The sequence below is a fragment of the Wyeomyia smithii genome, chromosome 3, assembly GCF_029784165.1.
Source record: "Wyeomyia smithii strain HCP4-BCI-WySm-NY-G18 chromosome 3, ASM2978416v1, whole genome shotgun sequence".
Lineage (NCBI taxonomy): Eukaryota > Metazoa > Arthropoda > Insecta > Diptera > Culicidae > Wyeomyia > Wyeomyia smithii.
Window position 1 is genome coordinate 252,413,860 of NC_073696.1, and position 9,322 is coordinate 252,423,181.

Here is a 9,322-nt window from a genome sequence, read left to right on the forward strand (position 1 = left end):
GACTTAGATCATTGACATTTGCTCATGCTGCAATGATTCTGTTGGAAAGTGAAATGAACGTGTAGTTTTTACTCCTCCTGTTTCGTTAAATAGGCACTATTGCATTCCTACAAATCTCTGGATTTACAGTTAATTGTTGAATCTTGAATTAAAAACTGTAATGTTGCGAAGTGTCAATTGCATTGTGCTGAAGCAGCAGATCTGCTTCAAAAAACAGATGAAATATTAATGTCATTGAAGCGAAAATTTCGAAGTTCCGTGTATCCAGTTATTACCTACCAATTTACCATTTATTTTCAAACGTCCGTATGTACCTTCGCACCCCGCAGTCGTGTGATATTCGATTATGCCAAAAGCTCTGATAACTGGTGACATTAAACCTCAAACATGCATATTCTCAAACAACAGCTTTATGTCACATGTTCACGAGAAAAACAATTTGTATCATGTATGCATGAAATAAAGATACCCGTAAAATGGTTGGCCATTAGGTTTTGCGAGAGTTTTTGTTCAGGACAAAACGATATTAACATTATGCCATGGCAATAACGAAAAACAACTGGAAAAGTTATCAAACGTTAAAAACCAACCCTTGATATTTCCCGCTCTTCGTTGCAAGAATTGCAAGCTTGCTGTGAAACTGGGTAACGCGAGGTAGTCAATAAATTAAAGTGTCGTTATCAAGATAACGGATAGTTATAGTTATAGTTATAGTTATAGTTATAGTTATAGTTATAGTTATAGTTATAGTTATAGTTATAGTTATAGTTATAGTTATAGTTATAGTTATAGTTATAGTTATAGTTATAGTTATAGTTATAGTTATAGTTATAGTTATAGTTATAGTTATAGTTATAGTTATAGTTATAGTTATAGTTATAGTTATAGTTATAGTTATAGTTATAGTTATAGTTATAGTTATAGTTATAGTTATAGTTATAGTTATAGTTATAGTTATAGTTATAGTTATTGTTGGAAGGTACTATCATTTCACTTTGCTACCAACCCATCAAAGTGAACGTATGCAGCCACTGGTCTAATCTACACAATCAGCTGTCGGAGTGCAGATCGATATCGCTCTATCGATTTCTATCACCGAGAAGAATAAACGTCAACTCATCGTTAGATTCACCAACGACGGTGAGATCAGTCTCCAACCGATCACGGCCGCATTCGGGTGTCCCAAGGGGGAACCCAACAATCAACCTAAATCAACTTATCGATAATTGTACGCTAGTCTAAGAATAAAGTTAATATAGTAGTACGTGTAGTGTCATCAATAAAAAGCCGTTGTTTAAGTGGTATCAAGGTGTATTTGTTCTGGCACCCACATTGCCCAGCTCGGAAAGAAATTGGACCTACAACTCACCAGCCAAACAACAACCCACCACAGGCGGAATCGGAAGGACAGTCGTCATTTCACCTACATAAGCTGGTCCTTCGAACCGGATCCAAATTGGTTGGATCTGGACCCTTCAAGTGACGACAGCGTGGATCCATCTATTCGACGTTACGGAACACAAAGGATCGAGGGCTATTATCATCGGCAACAAAGGAACGACGCCGCCTTTGTCATTCTACGGCGCTCACGACGCCATTTTGGACGCTACAATTATCAACTCTGGTAATGTACTTGAACCGCTAATGCATGGTGGCGGAATTTCTGGATTTCGGGGTTGGACCTTTATCTTCGATCGGGAAATTAACTGGAGACTGGAACTGAGAGCATCATTTCTTAACGGGACGAGACATCATTAGCAGTGGGTGGTGCCAATCAACCGTGATCTGGATTCGGATCGCCTTTACAAGTAGACGAGATTAGCACGGTGGGCTAACGTGGTTCGTGCAATCATCCCAGGGCTTAATTAAATTTCTGCAGTATCGCCATTTGGTTTGGGCACTGGACATCGCACATCGGCCGTTTTGGCCAGGTAAAATTATACATAGTTATGTCCAGCTGTGGCCTGGACTCTTTCGGATATTATTCTAAATATAAATTTACCTTTCGATGCAATTTGACTTGTGCTTCTTTGCGGACTGAGCCTTGTTGGTAGTTCTGACGTATAAGGAGTGGTCTTGGATGTTGATCGATTTCGTTTGTGTCATCAAATAGTTCTCAAAGGTGAGACTATAGTATATGTCCTGCGAAGCAGGACGTCTTTTGAATACTACACCCGCATTTTCCTTTTCGAACGCATTGGTTAAATATTTCTGGTTGAAGTCACTCTGGTTGTCGTTGGTTGAAGCACCTACACTGGTTAATAGGAGCAGACAATATTTGTCCAGGTAAGGCAACGGTATATGTCCTGCCGAAGCCGCATGTTAGATACTACAATTACTTGAACTCCTTTCGTAACTGGATCGACGAGATATTGAGCTCACTTGTGTACCGGAAACACTCGAGGCCATTGTCAGTACTGGTGTGAAAAGATTTGGTGACGCTGTCAGTTCTCCAGGAAGGCTGAGACAGTATATGTTTAGCCGAAGGAGGCCTATTTTGGAATACTACATTCGAGTTTCTTCTCCACTAAATCATTTCACACGAACCGGAGCGTCATCATGCCAGCTGCAGCATCCACGACAAAAAAGGTGGCCTCACTAAAGTCACTTCAAGCGAAGCTAAAGGGTTTGCACGCTTCGTTCAGCAACATAGTGGACTTCGTATCAAATTACCCCGAGGATGTTACCGCTAGCCAGATATCAGTACGGTTAGAGCATTTGGCGGAGCTGTGGGAAAAGATTGGAGAGTTGGTTGCTGAGGTGGAGTCCCATGAGGACTTTGTGGTTGAAGATGATGCCTTTGCCAAGGAGCGGTTGGATTTCGAAAACCGTTATTTCCATGTTAAATCTTCTTTGCTGGACAAGACTAAAGAGTTGCAGGATCCTCCGGTTCAAGATCAATCTTCAGCACAGGTCGACAATTCCATGCATGTTTCGTCGGATCATGTTCGTTTACCTCAAATAAAACTCCAAACTTTCGACGGTAACATCGACGAGTGGCTTAGCTTTAGGGACCTTTTCACATCGTTGATTCACTGGAAGGTAGAGCTACCAGATGTGGAGAAACTGCATTACTTAAAGGGATGTCTACAAGGAGAGGCGAAGGCGCTAATCGATCCTCTGAAAATAACGAGAGGAAACTATCAAATTGCTTGGGAAACATTACTGAAACGCTATAACAATAGCAAATTGTTGAAGAAGCGGCAAATTCAATCGCTTCTAAAACTTCCTTCGGTGGCTAAGGAGTCTGCAGTCGAATTACATACACTTTTGGAGAGTTTCGAACGAGTTATTCACACCTTGGATCAGATTGTGCAGCCAAATGACTACAAGGATCTGCTGTTGGTTAATATTCTCAGTTCCCGTTTGGATCCCAGCACACGCCGAAGTTGGGAGGAACATTCAGCGAGTAAGGAACAGGATACCCTAAACGATCTAACGGATTTTCTGCAGCGTCGAGTTCAAATTTTAGAATCTTTGCCATCCAAGTTTACAGAAAGCAAGCGCGAATCGTCACCTACTAGGAAAAGGATACAACCATTTCGAGTCAGCCACAATGCAGTTCAAACGTCAAGTGAGAAATGCTCCGCTTGTCCCGAAAATCATTGGCTATACACTTGTCCCACTTTCCAAAAGATGTCGGTAGCTAGTAGAGAATCTTTGTTGCGCACTCAATCGCTGTGTCGTAACTGCTTCAAACGAGGTCATCAGGTTAAGAGCTGTTCTTCCAAATATTCTTGCAGGAAATGTAAAGGTCGGCATCACACACTGGTTTGCTTCCAGAAAAATGGAGAAGGCGAGAAACAAAGGACAACCGAAGAACCTGGACCATCTAGAAACAATGCGGTTTCGTTAGCGGACACGAGTACGAGAACTGCAAACACATCAGTAACGGAAATAATATCAACCAACTTCTCGCAAAAGCGAAGCACTAATATACTACTTGCTACTGCTGTGGTTCTGGTCGAGGACGATGAAGGCTTACAGTACCCTGCACGGGCGTTACTCGATTCGGGATCGGAATGTAATTTCATCTCGGAGCAACTTCGTCAAATGTTAAAGGGGTCCAGGGAAAGGGTGGACATTGCAGTACTCGGAGTAGGTCAGGCATCGACAAGGGTAACTCAACGCATCGCGGCTACAGTGCACTCACGGGTTTCTGAATTTTCAAGGAAAATGGAGTTTTTGGTTTTACCAAGGGTTACGGTGAGCCTACCGATAACAACGGTGCAAATTTCGGAATGGAAATTCCTAGAAGGAATTCATCTGGCGGATCCAGCCTTTTTCCAATCAAAATGTGTCGATTTGGTTCTCGGTATCCAGGCCTTTTTCAGCTTTTTCCGGACTGGCAACGAATTCACACTGGGTGACGGTCTTCCACGGCTAACTGAATCGGTTTTCGGTTGGGTGGTGTCCGGTGAGATACAATCAGCGAAAACTTCTTCATGCATCACGTGTAACTTGGCGGTATCAGACACTTTGGAACAGTTAATGGAGCGGTTTTGGGCCTGTGAGGATATGGGCAACTGCAACAACTATTCGCCCGAAGAGGCGCGCTGCGAAGAGCAGTTTGGGCGTACTACTCGAAGGGAATCTGATGGTCGGTATACTGTTTCGCTCCCCAAGGATGAATCAACATTTTCGCTGCTGGGTATGTCAAAGGATATTGCTTTAAAGCGTTTTCAAGGGCTAGAGAGGAGGTTGGATCGAGACACCGAACTTCGTAAGCAATATGAAACTTTCATGATGGAATATTTGACCTTGGGATACATGAAAAGGGTAGAAACTGGCGAGCAAGCAGAAGTCAAGAGATGTTATTCGCCGCATCATCCTGTGGTAAAGGCTTCTAGTACTACAACAAAGGTCAGGGTGGTCTTCGATGCTTCATGCAAAACATCGACTGGCATCTCTCTCAATGACGCACTTCTCATTGGCCCGATGGTTCGGCGAGACCTGCGTTCTATAATACTCCGTAGCCGAACTCGCCAAGTAATGATTGTTGCAGACGTGGAGAAAATGTTCAGGCAAATTAACATGGATCAGGCGGATTCTCCGCTACAAAGCATTTTATGGCGTTTTAATCGTGACGACGAAATTGCAACGTACGAACTCAGCACCGTTACATACGGGACTAAACCGGCCCCATTTTTGGCCACTCGTACACTGAAACAGTTAGCTATGGACGAGAGTGAGAGGTTCCCCTTGGCAGCCCAGGCAACTGAGGAAGATACATATATGGACGATGTGATATCTGGGGCGGACGACATCGATACCGCAGTTGAATTAAGAAGGCAGTTAGTTTCCCTGTTTGAAAGTGGAGGTTTTCGATTACGAAAATGGATATCCAACAACGAGCGAGTTTTGGAAGGTATACCCAACGAAAATCTGGCACTCCCCAATACGAACGAGGTAAATTTGGATCATGAGTCATCGGTAATGACATTGGGGTTGACATGGTTGCCCAAAACGGACTGCTTTCGGTTTCAGTTTGCTATTCCGGCATTGCTTTCTGATCAACTTCTAACCAAACGCAAGATTCTCTCCATCATCGCATCGCTTTTCGACCCCCTAGGGCTCCTGGGAGCAACAATTGTGAGGGCTAAAATCTTCATGCAGGGACTTTGGCATCGTGTTAATGCAGGAGGCAAACGATTGGAGTGGGATGAGATACTCCCAGCAACGGTGGGTGAGAAGTGGCATATATTTCATTCTCAATTGCCCACATTGAACACTCTTCGCGTTCCTCGCTGTGTCGTCGTAGCTTGTGCTGTTTCTACTGAGATACACTGTTTTTCGGATGCCTCGGAAAGGGCATATGGCACTTGTCTATACTTGCGAAGTACGGATAAAAACGGGAATTATACAGTCCATCTTCTAACTTCTAAATCGAGGGTCGCACCACTCAACGTACAGTCGCTGCCTAGGCTAGAGCTGCGGGGCGCTTTGCTTGCTGCACAACTAGTGGACAAGGTGTTGGATGCCCTTAAAGGGACGTATAGGGTCCATTTGTGGACGGACTCGACCTGTGTCCTTCAATGGATTAAAGCACCACCAAGTACATGGACAACATTTGTGGCAAATCGGGTCTCAAAGATCCAAGCACTTTCGGAAAAACATAATTGGAACCATGTACCCGGAATTTCAAACCCCGCAGACTTGATCTCGCGTGGTATTTTACCAAATGCATTGGAAGGAAACCGCCTTTGGTGGGAGGGCCCAGACTGGTTGAAAAAGGAAAGGGAAGAGTGGCCCAATCAACCCGATATAAGACTGGATACTATATCAGAGCGGCGACAAGGCACGGTGATATGCGTCGCGTCGGACGCGCCTTGCTTCAGCACTATGTTCGTTTCTAAATTTTCCGCATATTCGAGACTCATTCGGGCTACGGCATATTGGTTACGTTTCATAGCAATTTATGTAAAAAGGGTTAATCCAAAGCCAAATGGATTCCTCACTACTGTGGAGCTTAGGAGGGCAGAAGCAGTTATAATTCGGCGAATCCAAGAAGAAACGTTCTCGGAAGAATTGAAAGCGTTAACTAACAACAAGGCACTTCCTCGCAAGTCCCCTTTACGTTGGTTTAATCCCATGATTGATTTAAACGGAGTTTTACGAGTAGGTGGAAGGTTGGGACACTCGCAAGAGACCCATGACACAAGGCACCCAATGATATTGCCATGGAAACATGAATTTACTACCATGCTCTTTAGACACTATCACCAAACTTTACTGCATGCAGGCCCTCAACTGCTTCTCAGCTCAATTCGGTCACGATACTGGCCGCTGGGCGGAAGGAAAACAGCCAGAATGGTTGTCCACCAATGTCAGCGATGCTTTAGAGCAAAACCAACATTACTGAAACAACAGATGGGTGAGCTGCCAACGGCGCGCGTTACAGTAGCTAGGCCATTTTCCAGAACCGGTGTGGACTATTTTGGACCCGTGCATATTCGCGACGGGCGAAAGCGACCTGCGATTAAAGCATACGTCGCGGTGTTCGTATGCATGTGCACTAAGGCAGTGCACATGGAGTTAGTCACTGACCTGTCAACGGAACGCTTCTTACAAGCACTACGCCGATTTATCTCAAGACGGGGAAGGTGTACTGATTTGTATTCCGATAATGGGACAAATTTTGTCGGCGCGCGAAACCAATTAAAGGAATTGCGGAATTCACTAAGGGACAAAGAGCATCAAGAGAAGGTTTCTAAGGAATGCGCACAGAACGGTATGCAGTGGCACTTCAACCCACCTAGTGCCCCGCACTTCGGAGGCCTTTGGGAGGCTGCCGTTCGCTCAGCCAAACATCATTTGCTTCGTGTGTTAGGAGAAAATCCAATTGCGTTTGAGGATTTCAACACCTTGTTAATCCAGGTTGAGGGTTGCTTGAACTCCCGCCCACTCACTCCACTGTCGGATGACCCAAGTGATATGGAGGCGCTAACACCTGGTCATTTTTTAACCGGAGGATCCCTGCAAGCTATCCCAGAACCGGACTACACTGACGTGAAACTTAATCGCTTGAGTCGATGGCAACTGGTACAATGGCAGCTGCAAAACTTCTGGAAGCGTTGGCGGACAGAATATTTATCCCAACTGCAAGGTAGAACGAAAAATTGGGAACCTCCGTCGAAGGTAGAAATCGGAAGGTTGGCGATCATCGTCGACAGCAACCAACCACCAATGCGATGGAAGATGGGTCGTATACATAAGCTGCACCCTGGTCCTGATGATGTAGTCCGCGTAGTCACCGTAAAAACTGCAACGGGATATCTGCAACGGCCAATCGTTGAACTGTGCATATTACCATCTCCAGAGACCGAAAATTCAGCTGACTCGACAAGCAATTAGAATAGTCGCGGCTAAGTATCTCCATCCAATGCATCGAAAGGGGTTTGTTTATTTATTTCAGAAGTTCCTGTCACTTCAGGGTGGGTGAGGATGTTGGAAGGTACTATCATTTCACTTTGCTACCAACCCATCAAAGTGAACGTATGCAGCCACTGGTCTAATCTACACAATCAGCTGTCGGAGTGCAGATCGATATCGCTCTATCGATTTCTATCACCGAGAAGAATAAACGTCAACTCATCGTTAGATTCACCAACGACGGTGAGATCAGTCTCCAACCGATCACGGCCGCATTCGGGTGTCCCAAGGGGGAACCCAACAATCAACCTAAATCAACTTATCGAATAATTGTACGCTAGTCTAAGAATAAAGTTAATATAGTAGTACGTGTAGTGTCATCAATAAAAAGCCGTTGTTTAAGTGGTATCAAGGTGTATTTGTTCTGGCACCCACATTGCCCAGCTCGGAAAGAAATTGGATCTACAACTCACCAGCCAAACAACAACCCACCACAGGCGGAATCGGAAGGTCAGTCGTCATTTCACCTACAGTTATAGTTATAGTTATAGTTATAGTTATAGTCATAGTTATAGTTATAGTTATAGTTATAGTTATAGTTATAGTTATAGTTATAGTTATAGTTATAGTTTTAGTTTTAGTTTTAGTTATAGTTATAGTTATAGTTATAGTTATAGTTATAGTTATAGTTATAGTTATAGTTATAGTTATAGTTATAGTTTTAGTTTTAGTTTTAGTTATAGTTATAGTTATAGTTATAGTTATAGTTATAGTTATAGTTATAGTTATAGTTATAGTTATAGTTATAGTTATAGTTATAGTTATAGTTATAGTTATAGTTATAGTTATAGTTATAGTTATAGTTATAGTTATAGTTATAGTTATAGTTATAGTTATAGTTATAGTTATAGTTATAGTTATAGTTATAGTTATAGTTACAATAGTAAAAAGTTATTTATCTTAAGATTATGAGAGGTTTTCTGTGTGTTTCAGTGAGTAACGATTTTTGTTGCCTTTGATCGGAGAATTTGAAACAAATTTTCATCACCGGTGCGTACTTAAACGATAGCCGTCTTTTTTTTTAATATTTTATGGAATAGTTCTAAGCGATTTTCGTATTGGTTTCTGTTGATTTTAAATTCGACGTCGGTTTCTGTGAATTTGTGCTGTGACTGTTTTTCAAGAGAAATGAAGACATTGTCGGTACGTAATAAACATAATAGGCTAAAAATAATAATGTGTTTTTGCAAGAATTCTGAGAAGTATTCATGCTGGTTTCAGTTGGTTTCGATTAATTTTCTTCCACATGTAGTGGAAATGTTTCCTAACGAAGGTGCCGCTAAGAGTATGTTTATGAAAGGAATGATTCCTAATCTACATGATCAAACTTATTCTTGCATATCTTCCAATTGACTTTGACAAATTTCTGCTGTGGTCGAAGTGTTTTTTC

At 42.7% G+C, this 9,322-nt stretch overlaps 1 protein-coding gene across 1 annotated transcript; it reads left to right on the forward strand.

Moving 5' to 3' along the window:
• Nucleotides 1-2,559: 2,559 nt before the first annotated feature.
• Nucleotides 2,560-7,854, forward strand: LOC129729195 (uncharacterized). Its single transcript, XM_055687686.1, has one exon. The coding sequence runs from the start codon at nucleotides 2,560-2,562 to the stop codon at nucleotides 7,852-7,854; it is 5,295 nt and encodes a 1,764-aa protein (XP_055543661.1).
• Nucleotides 7,855-9,322: the final 1,468 nt, after the last annotated feature.